The following is a 16,388-nucleotide window of genomic DNA, read 5'->3' as shown; positions in this document are numbered from 1 at the left end:
GCACCTCCCTCGTTTATTCAGCATTGACTGAACACACAGCCTCGGTGACCACATCTAGTGACATCCTGACTCAGTGTGCTTAATCATATTATGGCTTCCTACTCCACCAGGAGCCAAGACCAGGCCAAAGGAAAGTGAGTCCAACCTCCAAGTTACTGCCCACCCAATGAACCACACAGACACGAAGGAATTTCAGGGTCCAGGGAACCACTCATAGAAGGAAATAGGCACTGTTGCCTTACAGGACCCTTATTCACCATGTCACAAGGATTGCTGTGAATTTGAGGCCAGTCTGGGTTTAAAAAAAAAAAACAACAACAAATGCCTGCAGTCTCTCATTCCACACTCACCGTCCTGACCTGCCTGGCCCAGCCTCCTGAGAGGCAGGAAAATGCTACCAGTCTCTGGCTTGCTCTCTCTCATTTTCCTCCCAGGCCTATTTACAGCCCAGGTCTCCCCCACTGCCTCATGCAGGGTCTAGGGGTGGGCGTGTCTATGGAGGAGGCTCATTAAAGTGCAGTCTCTTGGTCCGATTTTTCACAGGCTTCACCCAACAGGCTGATGGCAGAGGGCTGTAGCCTGCATGTTTAGGAAGGTGGTGTGTAGGCCTCATGGCAGTTATAGAAACCATGGAAGGGATCGGGGCAGGAGAATGAAAGGAAGGTCCCCCCCCCCTCACCCCCAGTATTGACACCTGTGCATCCCTAGGGTTTATCCTCAATGGCCGACACGCCTTGCAGAGCTATTTTCACCATGTGCAGTGGGCTCATCTCCTATGATCGCTGCTACTCAGTGTAAACTGGTGCTGGACAATGACATTAGAAAATAGGGGGGAAAGAAGGGTTCTAGAGAGGCTCCGATGACGGTAACATCCTGGAAAGCACCTGAGCAAGCAGTAGACAGAGACTGGAGGGGCAGGGCGGCGGGGGTGGGGTGGAGTGGGGGACACCACTTTCAGGAGCATCACAATGGCCTTCCTAGGTTGGCGACCCTGGCAAGTCCAGATTTGGTAGCTGTGGCTCACATTGAAGATCTAGCTCAGCTCCCTGCCTGCTCCTGGACCTTGCACCTCTTGGTTTCTTTCTTTGCATGATATCCCCAGGACTCCAAATTTAGAGAGGAGCGGGGAACAGACTGGGAGTCCCATGAGTTCAAGTTCAGCCTCACATACATGTGTGGGCCCTCAGGGAAGTCACCTTGTTCCTCTAAGCCTCCCTTTTATTGGCTAGGATTGGAGAGTCTTGAAAGGTGAGAGAGTCCAGGGGCAGAGGACTTCTGTCATGGGTCTCCAGGAGTAGGGTCACAGGGCAGGGCTCCCTTGCCTGGTCTGTGTTCTTCTCAGAGCCAATCTGAAGTGTCTGGTCACACAGCAAGCATCAAGAGCTTCCCCCAAAAAACTGAGAGCCATACATGAGCTGCCACATGTCAGAATCTACACTGTGCCTAGGGTCCCAATAGAGCCCAGGCCTTCCATCTCACAGCATTGTGCCCTGGTTTCCCACCTGCACACTCGACCTGGGAAGGTGGCAGTAAGGCTGTAAGTAGCTGTGTGTCTTTGGATACATAGAGACAGGAGTTAGCACATGGGAGGAGTCTCTGACATACCCAGTGTCAAATGTCACTGCCCATGGATTAGCAAGACACCCGGGGCCTGCCAGAACTGCCTCAAGGTTGCTATTGTCCCAGAGCTCAGAGGATGACGGCTGATGGGATTAAGTGACAGTGAGGGACAAGGGCATGGCCTTGGCATCCAGGCCTTCCTCCTTTGTGGTGTGGATCGGTGCCAGGTTGGAACACAGCCACCAGCTAGGCCCCACAGGCTTGAGGAACACTGGCCCCCTGGCTAGCCTCTGCAGATACAGGATGTGACAAACTCAGGCCCACCTACACCCACATCTGTCCCCCACCCCTGCATCAGAGACGCATACACACCAGACTATGGATAGACAGACACTCAGCCACTACCCTGATGATCTCTAGGGCTGAGGAGCAACTGGTCATAGGAATTGTCTGATATATATATTTTTCAAAGACTTGGCTGCCTTTGAGTGATTTTCACATTCTAGCAGGCTATACTAATTTTCAGCATCAACTTAAAATATACATATTTAATTTAGCTATGTGTAAATGTGCTTTTAGATTTAAAAGAGTCAATTTAAAAATCATGGAGAGTAATGGTAGAGCACTTGCCTGGCTTGTATGAGGTCCTTGCTTCCAACCCCTAGCCAAACACACACACACACACACACACACACACACACACACACACACACACACACACACACACCTTTATATCTATATATTCCATATGCATACATACATGAAAAGTGATGGGAGCAGATGAGAGGCACAGGAGCACTCTAGCCAGGTTATGTGGGGGGTATGGGGGTAGATTCAGACACAAGCAAACATTGCAGACACACAGGCCTCTCTTACACATGGCCCTCTGCCAGCTCCAGATCCCAAACACACTGCACATGGTCCGATGCTCCTACTTTCCATGGTGCCCAGTCACACCGTGGCTCAGAGACACCTGCTCATTTTTCCTGAGGCCTCAGAACCACATCTGAGCTAGCATATTTTATGCCAGATGCTGTCTGAGCAATCCCTGTGGTGCCATTTGTATAAGCTTTATGGCCTGCTGAGATTGGCACTGGCACTGCCTATGGTAGAGGTGAGGGTGAGGAAAATGAGGCTCCCATTGGTGCCATGACTCAACCAAAACACATGGCAGAGAACAGGCAGAGTTGAGTTGAACCAAGGCAGGCTAGCTGCAGAACCCAAGTTTTAATCCCAGCCTGTGCCTTCATGTGTCTTGGTGTGTCCTGGTATGCCCCTGATGTGCCCTAGTGTGCCCTGATGTACACTGGTGTGCCCTGGTGTGTGCTGGTATGCCCTGATGTGCCCTGGTGTGCTCCTGATGTGCCCTAATATGCCCTGGTATGCCCTGGTGTGCCCCTGGTATGCCCCTGGTGTGCCCTCATGTGTCCTAGTATGCCCCTCATGTGCCCTTGTGTGCCCCTGATGTGCCCCTGATGTGCCCTGGTGTGCCCTCATGTGCCCTAGTGTGACCCTGATGTGCCCTGGTGTGCCAGTCAGGCTACTCTGGGCCTCAGCCTCCTGCTCTGTGAAATGATGACAAGTCACCTCCTCAGCTATAAGGACCAACAGAGGTAACATGGAGAGACTCCATGCAGGCTTCACGTGAATAGAGACATTTTCAGATTATGAAGTCCAGGAGCACAGAGCTGAGGCAGGAAGGCCCTAGACAGGAAGCGTGCCACCATGGGTATAGGTGACCCCACTTGTCTCTCCCATGGGCATGGAGAGCAATCTTGGCATGTGCCTAACTCAACCCAAGGCTAGGACAGTTGCCCTTCAGATTCAAGCTGGTTTGAGGCCCTAAAGCCCATCAAAGGGGACTAAAAGCCCCATGTTCATTGGCTACAAAAAGAGACAGAAACACTAAATGTGTGTAAGGGTCTTCTTCCTGTTTATTGCTGAGGCCTACCAGGCCTCGTACTTTCTCCTGGTCACAGGAAGTAACCATTGGTGGCAGGGCCAGGCCCGTCTGGTCCACATCTGGGTTCATCTGCTGCAGAGCAACGGCAGTTGAAGGCAGTTGGCAGAGTCTTGCCTTGCTCATTCCATCTTCAAGCCCAGCACCAGGGCATCCTGACAGGAGAAAAGAGCTGGGTGAGGAGGGTATTGGGAGTAACAAAAGGAATCATCCAGGCTCAGGAACAGATGGAAACAGCCATGGAAAGAGATGGAAAGCAACACTAGATACGCAGAGGCCTTGTGACCTGCAAGGTCCCTTTTCATTCTCTGAGCCTTAACTTTCTCAACTACCACATAGAAACACACCCTGCCACCTCCTAGAGTAGAAAGAGAACATATGAAAAACATCCCCCACCCCCCAAAAAAAAGAAAGAAAGAAAAATGTCCCTTGTGGCCTGGAGAGATGGCTTAGTGGTTAAGAGCACCGCCTGCTCTTCCAAAGGACCCGGGTTCAATTCCCAGCACCCACATGGCAGCTCACAACTGTCTGTAACTCCAAGATCTGACACCCTCACACCAATGCACATAAATTAAAACTAAATAAAAATTTTTTTAAAAGAAGGAAAAACGTCCCTTGAGCACTCCAAGCTCAAAGCCCTACACGCAATGAGAAACTTGTGTTTATTGAGCAATTACTATATGCTTCCAGGTTCATTGTCCAAAAAAAAAAAAAAAAAATCAGGACATCTCTATGAGGTTGGTGTTCATGTTCTCACCCCATTTAAACCCAGAAAAGGTGGAGGTGCATAGAGAAATCATGGCGACAGAGCAAAAGGACTAAGGTCCTTCTATGCAATCCTGGCCAAGGCACTTATTTGGAGACTGGGGGGATTACAGAGGTGGCCCTCTGTTCCCCCTCCCCAACTCTCTCCAGTTGGCCAGAGGCCAGCACTTGCTGATCTCCCACTGGCTAACAGTGTTGGTTGACATGGCCTCCCCCAGCCCCTTCCTCACCTCCACTATGTTCAACTCGGACAGGTTGTAATTGATAGCCAGAAGGTCAGGGAGTGGCAGCCCAACGTGGAGTACGTCTGAGAAATAAAGACAGGGAACGTCATCTCAGCCCAGCTGCTTGGCAATCAATTAAAAGGTTGCCTCGAGATGAGTGCTAGGAATTAGTGTCGTGATTGATTCATGATGTCTGCCAGCTACCCAGGCAGAGAGCACCTATCTGCCTTGTGTTTGTATCATAGGCCAAAATCTCACTCATAATGGAGGGTCAAGGGTCAGAGCCAGAAGGTGACATTAAGGCTGCATCACTCTCAATGTTTAGGCATTGGTCATCTCCTCCCAGGCCTTTGAGACCACACAGGTGGAAGCACCCTTTGGTGACCTGTATCCTGACCCCAGGGGAAGCCTCACCGTTCACCACAGGGATGTAGGCCTTCTGGAGACAATCGGTGATGAAGCCAGTTAGCTCCGTCTCCTGGAAGAGACAGATGAGGAAAACCCCCAACACAGTTCAGCACCCCTCCTCAGCCTACCCTCACCTAGGCTTGAAGAATACAAAAGAGGACATTAGGGACAGCAAATGCTTGTCCAGCCAGATTCAGGCCTGAGGGCGCAGGCCTTACGTTGTTCCTAATGCCTGTTCAGGTTACATGCAAGGCACTGGGTCATGGCACAGGAATGGGGGCACTCAGGAGCCAGGAGGGGGCTACGTGGCCTACACTCCTGATCTGATGGAAAACTCAGAGCTTGGACAGGCCATGCATCCACCTGCTCTTTGGGCCCATGAATGTGAGTTATGGCAGTGCCTACTCACAGGCTTCCCAGAGAGCTCATGGATCCACAAAGGGTACCTGGTGAGGTCATATTAGCAGTTGATTAATTGAATGCTGTCATGGGCACCCTATGGCTCAAGACCCTGTGGCTATGATAGAAAAATAACAGCCTGGCCAATCAAGGCCATCCAGAACATTGCCATGGTGATGCTTTTAGAATCAACCTATAGCGATGGCCAGGTTCTCTCTGGGAAAGGGAGCAAGGACTCAGAAAGGTTAAGGGCCTTCTCCAAGGTCAGACAGTGCATCAAGAGCCCCAAAGTATGTGAGTAGCCTTGTTTTGTTTTGTTTTTTTGGTTTTTCGAGACAGGGTTTCTCTGTGTAGCCTTGGCCATCCTGGACTCACTTTGTAGACCAGGCTGGCCTCGAATTCACAGCAATCCGACTGCCTCTGCCTCCCGAGTGCTGGGATTAAAGGCGTGCGCCACCACGCCTGGCTCCTTGTTTTGTTTTGTTTTGTTTGTTTGTTTGTTTACTCTGGCTCTACCATAGGGCCTGTCCCCTGCAGGCTCAGGGCTGCCTTCTGACATCTTGAGATACTTACATTGAAGTCACCAATTGAAGAAGACTCCCGGGACAGGCTCAATAAACTGTTTAGAGGAACATGTAAAGAAAGCATGCTCAGAAGCACTAAGAAAGGGGGCTCCTTAGCTTCAAGGTCCCCTACAGGTGTCCCTTCTGTAGCCTGCTTGTTTGTTAACTGTGACGGGACGGTGGCCACCTGTCATTAACCCCTCATTCTATCCTCACAGCTGAATGGCCTCCCATCAACACTGCTCTTCCGAGCTCTGGGCTCTTGGTCATGCCCACAGCTCCATTCACAGCCCAACAGGCCAGACTCAGATCTTTGAAGGATACAAGGAAATCCTTCCTTTCCCTCCCAGCACAGCTCCCAGGAGACACTAACACACACCAGCACAAGGACAGGCCACAGGCAAATATCTGGATTCTGCAGGTTCACTCACCATCTCAGCAGAAGACCCTGAAGCTCCATAGACGTTTCAGGCCAGCCATGTGGGAAAACATTCCCCAGCAGAAACAACAGTCCAGGACCAAGCCACCCAAACAGTCTATCTCTTGGTACATATGATTGGTCTAGCCTTGCCCACATGACCCAACTAGACTCCCAGCCTTAGTGACTATGAGAACTACTGGACTAGGGAACCTTTCGCTGTTGTGGTCCCTTTACCACCTGGTGGGGAGGGGGGCAACCTGAGAATGTAGTCAGCAAAGGGCTCAGCAGAGACATGGAAGGAGGGGGCCAGAATCCTGAGAACCTTGTGTGCCTGGATCCCACCATGACTGAAGCAGACAGACAGCTTTCTGTCACACAAGCCAAAGGTCTCCCTAAAAGTGAACTCTGCCCCTTGCCATTGAAAGAATCCTGACATAGTTCAAGTACAGGAATCAGTGAGTGGCTGAGTCTAAGACCAGGTGTAACGAGTCCCCCTACCCCCACCACCAGAATGTAAGAATAAAACAGGATTGTGGAAGTAAGGTTTGTGGCCAGGGCTTCGCTAGAGAAAGCTCACAGAGCTAAAGATTCCATGGAAGTAGCATTTGAGCTGGACTCTGACTCATCTGGAGGAAATTATGAAGGTCTATAAGTGAAGGGGACCAAAGTCCAAAACCGAATTCACTATGGAAGAGCATCATGGAAGAGTGAGGGCAGAAGAGGCTGTTAAAGAAAGGCTCAGAGTGTCAAGCTAAGATTTAAGATAAGACCATGCAGGCAGTGTGGAGCTATTGAGAATTCTAGAGCAGGCCAAATGACCAGAGCAGCCTGGTAGTGTGGGCTGTGGCAGATGGAGCTAGGTGAGAACCTGCAGTTGGAAGCCGAGAGGTGTCACCAGAATGGACAAGAGGAAGGGTAGACAACGGTCAAAGGCATGTGGTAATGGTGGCACAGAGATACACTTATCCACCAGCCCACGTTGTGCATGGTATGCAGAGATGGAAAGGTGTGAGGTGGGGAAGAGAGCCAAGGCTACTACAGGGATGCCATCACGGGACCAAAAGTCTCTACCTGTCCAGAGAAGTGGCCATCTGCAGCCGGTTCTCACGCACCGAGTAGTGGATTTCCAGACCAAAGTGCTGGCATGAGGGAGGGAGCAGAGAAGGCAGTGAGTCCTCCGTTGGGACCTCCTATCCTCTATCTCCTGTCCTGTTCAGGCACTGAGCCCTGCAGCCTTTCCACACCCCTGGGCCAGGGTCTTTGTCTCTCCTTTTCCTGGATCAGCATGAACTTCCATGAGCACCTGACCCATGGTTAATGTTTACATGGTGACAACTGTTCTGGGCCTTTGCCCTTCGCTTAGGGTGTCTCCAAGCTCCTCAGCATCAGCTCCTCCCCTGGTTAGCTATTGCTCAACCTTCAAATATCTCTCAGGCAGGATTGAGTGTGGGGTATCTTTGGGTTTCCACAGCTTTCCTAGAGCAGGCTTTACTGTCTTAGGGGGATGAGGAGGGTTGGAGGGAGAGAGGAAGGAATAAAGTACCATACCGCTGGTCATGATGCCAAGCATCAGGTTCCTCCATTTGTGTCTTGGTCTCAACTAAAACCCTAGGACCCTCCAACCTGAAGCATCCCCATGGTGAGCTTGGCCCCACTCACGGTCTCCAGGCGGAAGAGTGACTTCGGGTGCTTGCCATGTCTACGTGCTGCGAACATCTCCAGGCTGCCATGGAGGTGCATCAGACTCTTTCCAGCCTTCATGGTAACCTTGGGGGGTTTGCTTATCTTGACTTTGATCAGCAAAGGCTTTGGTTTGTGGTGGGTCTTGGCCACCTGTAAAGAACAAGGCACATTCTCAGAGACAGTCTTGGACTGGCTGTGTCTCTCGGGAAATGAAAAAGACAAGATACAACATTTCAACTGTTTTTTTGTAGTGGATTCAGGACTCATAAGACACTAGAGATAACCTGTCTTTAGGAGAGATCCACAGAGTGCTCTATGGAGAGGTTGGGTTGTCTCCATATTTGGCAGAGGGCACATTGAGTAGCTGCCTCCCAAGCCAGTCCCCTTCGTCTGGAGAGCAACGTGCATGCAGTGGTCACAGGTGATTGGGGCACTCACCTCTGGGATGAAGCCAGCCAGTGTCCCAGTGGTTTGTGGCAGCTTACCAACCTATAAATCAAAGTCAAAAATGGGCACTGTGTAAAGAAAAGCCCAGTTATTCCATCCTTAAGAAGGTGGGGCCTCTCCCTCTACTTGCACACACATCTCTGTGCTCAACTAGGGGAGGAACCTCCAGTGCTCAACCATTGCTCACACGGTCCAGTGCCCATGGCTCCTGGTCCAAGGTCAAATGCTGAGAAAATATTGAATGAAAAAGCAGGAATAGAGATGGGAAAATGGCAAGGTATGATGGATGAGAGGGCAAGGTAAGTTTATAGACAGGTAGACAGATGGAACAGGGGACAAGAATGCAGATGAGTGACAGGATGAGGGAAGATGGGTAGACCAGTGGGGGAGGGGGGGGTAGTGTTGGGGAGACACCTGTGCAGGTGGTTATGAGTGGGATAGAATTCTGAGTAGCTGAGTGGACACCAGATGGTGCCCGGGAAGAAGGTAGGCTGGTGATGGGTGGTAAGATGGTGGGATGGAGCAATGGAACAGGGAAGGATGCACAGCTGGGTAGCTGGCTGGCTGAACAGGTGAGTGGTAGATAAGACAGTGGCCAGAGGTGTGTATTAATGGTGGTGTAGAGGTGCACTTATCCACACATGTGTGATGATGATGGTGGGAAGAGACAGAAGGATGGGAGCTGGGGGGGGGGGGGTAGAACCAGGTCATAAAGATACAGTGGGTGGGTGATGATCAGGGTGAAAAGGAAGTAATGGCTGCCAAGGCATGAGAGTGGGGGTAGGGGGTGGCTCAGAGGGTAAAACTTCTTGCCACACAAGCCTTGACTGGTCCCAGCCCCCTGGAACCACAGTGGAAGGAGAGAACCAACATCAGAAAGTTGGCCTCTGACCTCCAAATGAACATTTTTTTTTTTTTTTTTACTTTAAAGAAAAGAAATGTAGGTGGGTCACTAAATGGTTGGTTGTATGAACAACCAGATATGCAGATGGTTAGACACAAGTCACATGGACAGAGGGGTGAGTGGTAGGCAGTGGCAACTACCATTGAAACCCAAGCAACGGTACATCTCCAGCGCAAGTCTTGCATCCAACCCCTGGGTCATCCCCCGGCACACCAGGCAGACAGAGCCTGTCACTCCTGGGGCAGAAGCAGGTGGGAGTGTGGTGGCTGCTCACCCTCTTGTCCTTGAGGTTCACTTCCAGGGACTTCTGCAGAAGGGCCAGCTCAGCTGTGATGAAAGCGGCTGAGAGCAACAGCTGTGAGTCCTGGGCTGAGCCCTCAGGGATCTCTGGGACTAGCCCATCAGTGGCAAGCCGGATAACTTGGCCTTTCTGAGGCTGCACCACAGGCTAGGGAACAACAGGACAGACACTTAGCCACATGGAAATGAAGCCAGAGCAGTCTTGGTTCTCCAACCACTGGGCCTCAGGTCAGAGCTCAAGCCAGTGAGACATGGTTAGAGCAGAGCAGACTGTAGGTAGGTGGGCGTGGCTTGAGAGGACAAGTGCGTCATCCACTAGGTCCCTGGCAGTTTCTCCTAAGAGCATTTAGGTCGCCGTAAGTGGCTCTGACTCTGGCTTGGGTCATTTGTCCAGAGTGTGATATGAGTCCTGCCACATCATCCTGACAAACAAGGAGAGAGGCCCCAACGTGGCAGGAAGAAGACCACCCGGAAGGGGGCTGGTGACTTCCTAGCCTTTCACCCACATTCTTGCAAGATACATCTCCTGCTACCTGGGGTTGCTCACATGAATGAGGCCCCAATCTGCCACTAACTCACTGCAGAATCCTCTTTTAAGCCTGGTCTCTTCCCAGTCTCACAGTCACTCTCTGAAAGACATATGGTACATAGTCCTGCAAGAAATGAAACTGAAGCCACCAGCATCACTTTGAGCAGAGGGAGAGGGGAATCCTCACAGCAAGGCTCCTTCTCACTGCTTCCCAGCCACCTGTCAGATAGAAGCAGCCACATCATCCCCACCAAGCCTGAGCGCAGCGCACTGGGGAACCTCACTACTTACACTGAAGTCCACCTGGATATGGCTAGCTGTGGTGGCTGCTGAGGATGCCAGGGCATATTTGACAGAGCCCATCTTGTCCACAGGCATGGGGTCTGTGGAGAAGAGGCTCCTCTCAGATGGGCACCAGCCCCAGGAGCAGCTATAAAAGCCAGAAGCAGCCACTGCTCCTGAGCCTGCCTGTCCCACTGTGTGACCAAAGAGGTGGCTTAGACCTTGGTAACCTGTTGTTCTGCTGGCCCTGAGTCTGGGAGTTCACCAGAGTCTTTGCAACAATGCTAATATGTGTGAGGTTGGAATTGCGGGCTGTTGACACATAAGTAAATGGTGGCTGGGGGAAATGAAGTGGCTTTCCCTCAGACCTCACTGCTGAGGACACACAGGCAGGGAGGGTCTTCAGGCTCAGCCATTAGGATTTCTTTTCTCCTACCCTGGAGGGCCCTGTGGACCCCAAATGGTAGGGACAGCAGACCTCTTCAGCAAAGGATTCAGGAATGCCCAGTCAGGCAATTCATCAGGCTTAAGGCCTGCAGTATTGCGCTGACGTCATGATCTCAGCCCTCCTCTTGTCCTGGAGACAGGCCAGAAGCAGCCATGCCAATGGAGGACATAGGTGCTGAGATCCGACTAATCTGGCATCCTGTCTGGAAGAGCGATATTCTCACCAGTCAGCTTGGTCCATTTCTTGTTCACATACACCAGGACAGCATCGATGGCTGGACACATCTGCAAGCAAAGAAGGCACCAGCCTGAGTGGGTTACGCACACAAGGAGGCTCCACAGTACTCCACAGGGATTCCTGAGAACCCCAGCAGGGCACGGGTGGGGCAGAGGATGGGTGGCAGGTGGCAGGGGGAAGGAGCCAGGGGGGAGGGGACCCTGTCAGTAGCAGGGCCTGGATTAGACTCCAGATGAGTGAACAGCATGCAAAATTACCAAGGATTCGTTTCTCAGGACTGGCCATCAGAGCAGGGTTGTCAAGCTGAAACACACGTGCTATGTTGCCCCTGCCTGTGCATGTGGCAGACATCACTAGCCGATCGTTGCACTTCTTCCTCCTGAGCCAGCCACAAACGCTGAGCTCTTCTTATCCACTATCAACCCATCAAGACCCCTGCCTATGGGCAAACCCACTGCCTATTGTCACCAGAGCAATCCCACCGAGAAGGGATGGAGGCTTGCTCAGGGCCACTCACCAGGCCAGGGAGGACTTTGCGCAGGGTGCTGTCCACAAACTTGTTGATGGCCTTGCTGAGACACAAGCATTGGGGAAGTGGATGAACAGGGCATCAGTGACACCAAGTTGGACAGAGGGGACAAGGGGAAATGGTTATAGGACTTCAGTGGTTCAGAAAGAGGAATGGTGGGGAGAGGCATTGAGGACCACCACGCTCCCCAGACACAGGACCTCTTACTTGTTAGGCAGATTGGTTTTCACATTGACCAAGATGACCTCACAGCCCTCACTCCTGAACATGGGGGTGCCTGTCTCCTCGTCCTGCAGAAGCCGATCGGTGGCTGTGATGTTCAGGACCACGTTGATTTCCATGTTCCCTCCTGTGAAGCTAGAAGACCAGGCGGGCAGCACTGTTGGCATCTCTGTTACTGGGGCTACTGTCCTCACCCTCTTTTCCCACAACTTTACCATCTGAGAAGGTAGGAGGACAGGGTCAGCCCCTCATATGGTGGAAAGCCAGGATGGGGCCCGCTCACAGTCATACAACTGACCTTTCCACCCCTCCCTCTTACTTTGATGAGATCTGACACTCCTGAAACACTGTTCATCTGAGACACCCTCCCGAGAAAGAGCCTCCCTGACCTCTTCCCCGCCCTCCCCCCGACAGTCAGTCCTTTCCCCTTCTACCAATGATTCGGTCTGGGCTTCTCCTTCACCTGGTTCCCATCAAAGTAGAACCCAAGTCTTCAGTCACCTCAGACCCCGGCACCCATATAATAGCCAGTCGGTACTCAGTGAACAAGCATGCAGGAGTGAGCCCAGGGGACACTTTCCCCTCCCACACCAACCTCTTGCCAGTGATGGTCATGCCTGTGGATACACACTGGAAGATGCCCACTCCAGGTACAAAGTTCAGTGTGATGACAGGTTGCAGGACATCCTTTACTTTCATACTGGGAGGGGACAGACATGTACAAATGATGAGAACTGATAAAACAAGACCTCAACAGCCTCCTCCACCACCTCACTCGGAGGGCTGAGAAAACTTCTGTCCCATGTCTACTAGGGCCATCTGAGATGTAAACCAAAGGCGTGGACATGAACCAATCTAAGGACAGAAAACCTTCATGTGTGGAGTGAGACACATGGCTGACTCTATGTGACCTTGGGCCAATTTCCCTCTTTTGTCCTCAATTTCCCTCTTTTCTCCTCAATTTCTCCATCAACAAGTTAAGAAAGTTGGATTGGATCCAGGTTTCTCAACAGTGTCAGCTTTGATATTTGGCACTTAGTACCAGCTCTGCCCTTAACTCACATATACTAATAGCACTGTCCTTCTCCTTTGCAAGTTGACAAGCAAAAGTGTCTCTGGGAATTGAAAAATGCCGCCCCCCAGGCACAGCCACCTCTGGTTCAGAAACATCATTTGAGAATCAGGACTACAAAGATGTGGCACACGTACCTCCACCTGCCCTTCCTGAGCTCTTGACAGACATTGCTAATCTATCTTATTCCTGCCAGACCCCAGATAGTGCCTCAGAACCCTCACCAGGACAACAGCTCAGGCAGCCCAGCCAGCCAAGACGGTACATTCAAGGAGCCCATTCCTCCATTTACTGGATGACTGCTGACACCTTTCTAGATCTACCATTTGGATATTTGTCTTTCCATTTAATTGCATATGTATTCAGTGAGATTGCCTCTGCTAAATGACTTGCAGGCAGAAATGGTTCCCAAATCATGACCGAGGAGTCCCAGGAAAAAGCAGGGAATATGCTTGCCTGTACCAAATGCCTCCCATGCCTTGTCCACCCTGTGCTACCCCCACCCCCTGCTTACTTGGTGAGGCCTTTAATGGCCTTTCCCCCTGGCTGCGGGTTGCTAGCCTCAGCAGCCATCTTCTCCATGATGTGGCTTTCCTCCATGGCACTCTGGACCTCTGCAGGAGAAAGGATGCCAATAGACTCTCAACCAGGCTTCTATGGCTTCCCTGCCCTTCATCGATGTCTCTGGCATCCTGGCCACGTGCAGCCACCGTGCCCAGCATGGCAGTGGACCAGTGGGTAGCCACAGGCTCAGCCCCTGACTGTCTCCTGCCTGGTGGGAAGTGACAGAGTGACAACTGTTATGAAAGAGAAGTGTGGAAACCACGTGAGGAGTTTGGGTAGGGAGGGGACAGCTGCCAGAGGAGGTGGCAACTGTCACCGGGACCTTGGAGGAAGGATGGGACTCTTCACTGGAAGTGAAGAGACACAGAGCACAGAACACATGACAAGGGCAAAGGTGGAGCCTGGGAAGGGGGTGGGATGAGACAGTGGGGGTGGGAGGCTGGGACCTAGGAAGGGGGTGGGATGAGACAGTGGGGAGATGCTGGGACCTGGGAAGGGGGTGGGATAAGACAGTGGGGGGGAGGCTGGGATCTGGGAAGGGGTGGGATGAGACAGTGGGGAGATGCTGGGACCTGGGAAGGGGGTGGGATGAAACAGTGGGGGGAGGCTGGGACCTGGGGGAAGGGGTGGAATGAGACAGTCGGGGGGGGTGGTGAGAGGCTGGGATCTGGGAAGGGGTGGGATGAGACAGTGTGGGGGGAGGCTGGGCTGGGAGTGTTGAGAAGGAAGGGAGGAGGGGCAGGGACCAAGCCAGGCACAGAGGTAAGGGCCACAAGAAGGGAGTGAGAAACCTAGCTGAAGGGTGAGGACACATATGCAGAAACACAATACTGGGAAGCTGGAAAGGCAGCAGAGTGTGCGACCAGAGCTGGATCCCAGGACTGGGGGGAGGGGTCCAAACCTCAGATGACATCCTGTTAGAGGCCCCTCCAACAGAGCGAGAGGCTGATTTCTAGACAGACAACAAACACTGGATAAGCCATCACTGGCCCTTGCACCTGAATTCAGCTCTTTCATGGAGCTGGCCATGGGGTGAAAAAAAGAGTCACGATTCCTGTGGGAGGCTACTTACATACTCGACCCTGTCAGGGAAGAGCTGGTCACCTTGTTTGTGTTTCTCTATATTTATAAGTCCACAATCAACACTAACAGGGCACTCACTGGACCTGCCTGGGGTTACAGAGCAAGTTGTCCAAGCTGGGATTTGACCCATGCCTGGCACCTCCCCAGCCTACAGCCCACACATGGGCAGCAGCCCCTCCTATTAGAGTGAAGGAGAGACTGGAAGGGAGCCGGATTTATGACTCTATGTCTAACTTGAGGGGATTTAGGAAGTTGGTTTGTTCTCTCTGGGCCTCCACCTACCCTTCTGTAGAATGGAACGCTAGGAGTAGCTCATTGCTTCTAGCTTGGCTTTGCAAACCATAGGTGCTCAAGGCCCGCAAACTTGAAAAATTACCTATCACCTGTCCCGTTCCCCACACTGGCCCCAGCACAGGACCCAGTCACTCACCATGGATCATAATGTCCATGCCCAACCTCAAAAGGGCCCCAGAGTCAGCTCGAGTGCCAGCCAGCAGGCCACAGAGGACCAAACCCAGTATCCACAGCATGCCTCCACCTGTGCAGAGGGCCCAGAGTCACTTCAGGGAATGTACCTTTTCCTATAGGCATAGAGTGATGACCAGCATGCCATATGGGCAGTGGGCAGATCTGTTTGACTTCATCTGCAGCTCAGTGCTCACAGGGCTGGACCCACGGTGGCGGGGGGCGGGGGGGTGAATCCCAATCCATCTGCATCAAGGAGTTTGCCCTACATTGTGCACATGGCCACCAAGTCTCTCACTTACTTCAACCCAACCTCACTTCCCTCTGGACTGAGCTCAGCCCTGGAAGGTCCCCTGAGTCTTGCCAATAGGAAAACTGAGAAACACAAGGGGCCTTGTAGCCAGAGCAAGCTGAGTAGTGGCCTCCTATCTTGCCCCCCCCCCTCCACTGTTCTCAGGAAAGTCATGCTCTGCACTGGCCCTCTGGGAATCCCGCCCTCTACTTACCAGATCCTGAAGTTCTCCCAGCAGGGACCAAGTGTGTAGTTCTGCTTTGAGCTGTGACTGAACAGAAGCAAGGAGGGGCCCCGCACAGCTGGCCTGTGTCAGCCTGGAGAGTGGAGTTGCTATCTGGACTTAACTACAGCACACTCAACCCACAGCTCTCCTCACCCCCAAGCAACCCCTCCTCCGGGCATACCTTCCCAGCCCAAGTCTGAGCCTGTGTATTTGTTCACTGTTTGTCCATTAATTCACCCGTCAGTTCATCGATTCACGCCTATGTTCATTTGTTTATGCACCCATCCAGTCATACATCTCTCTGTTTATCTAGCCGGTCGTCCACTCATTCTTCTATTCACGTCTCTGTTCATTCACTCCTTCGCTTTCCCATTGGTTCATACAGTCACTCCTTTACCCATCCACTCACACCTCTAGCGGCCACTTCTGGCACACTGCTGCAAGGTGGCCCAGCAGACAGTCCTGCTGCTTCTGGGTCTGAAAGTCTAGAGAGCAAGTTGATGAGACGGGTTAGAAAGACAAAGTGGTCAGAAAGGCTGCTAAGGAGCCAGGGACCCAGAGGATGAAAAGAGTCGGAATCTGAAGAGCAGGCCTGCAGTCCCCAGGTGAAAGTGAAATCCATCGCCCTCTTGTCCCTGCCATGCCTAGAACCATGGGACCCAGGAGCTCCCCAACCTCTGTGAATCACAGGTGTATGCCCCACACACACACACACACAAGCGCTCATGGCTGACACTCCAGGGCAAAGCCCTCTGAAAGCTGCCCCAAGGCTCTGTGCAAGGACAAAGGAACTCTGAAAAGTCTC

General features: G+C 52.1%; 1 protein-coding gene across 1 annotated transcript; it reads right to left on the bottom strand.

Moving 5' to 3' along the window:
* Nucleotides 1-3,642: 3,642 nt before the first annotated feature.
* On the bottom strand, nt 3,643-15,130 carry Bpifb6 (BPI fold containing family B member 6). The gene is made up of 15 exons (XM_051143547.1): nt 15,031-15,130; nt 13,468-13,567; nt 12,477-12,581; nt 11,867-12,016; nt 11,648-11,702; nt 11,117-11,177; nt 10,455-10,546; nt 9,609-9,782; nt 8,422-8,472; nt 7,960-8,133; nt 7,372-7,439; nt 5,890-5,935; nt 4,924-4,987; nt 4,516-4,592; nt 3,643-3,675 (listed from the first exon to the last, which is right to left on the bottom strand). The coding sequence occupies exons 1-15, from the start codon at nt 15,128-15,130 to the stop codon at nt 3,643-3,645; spliced, it is 1,350 nt and encodes a 449-aa protein (XP_050999504.1).
* Between the last annotated feature and the right edge of the window lie 1,258 nt (nt 15,131-16,388).

This window comes from Acomys russatus, chromosome 4 (assembly GCF_903995435.1).
Source record: "Acomys russatus chromosome 4, mAcoRus1.1, whole genome shotgun sequence".
Taxonomy (NCBI): Eukaryota; Metazoa; Chordata; class Mammalia; order Rodentia; family Muridae; genus Acomys; species Acomys russatus.
The sequence above is the reverse complement of the archived record's forward strand: the minus strand, read 5'-3'. Positions and strand labels throughout refer to the sequence as shown.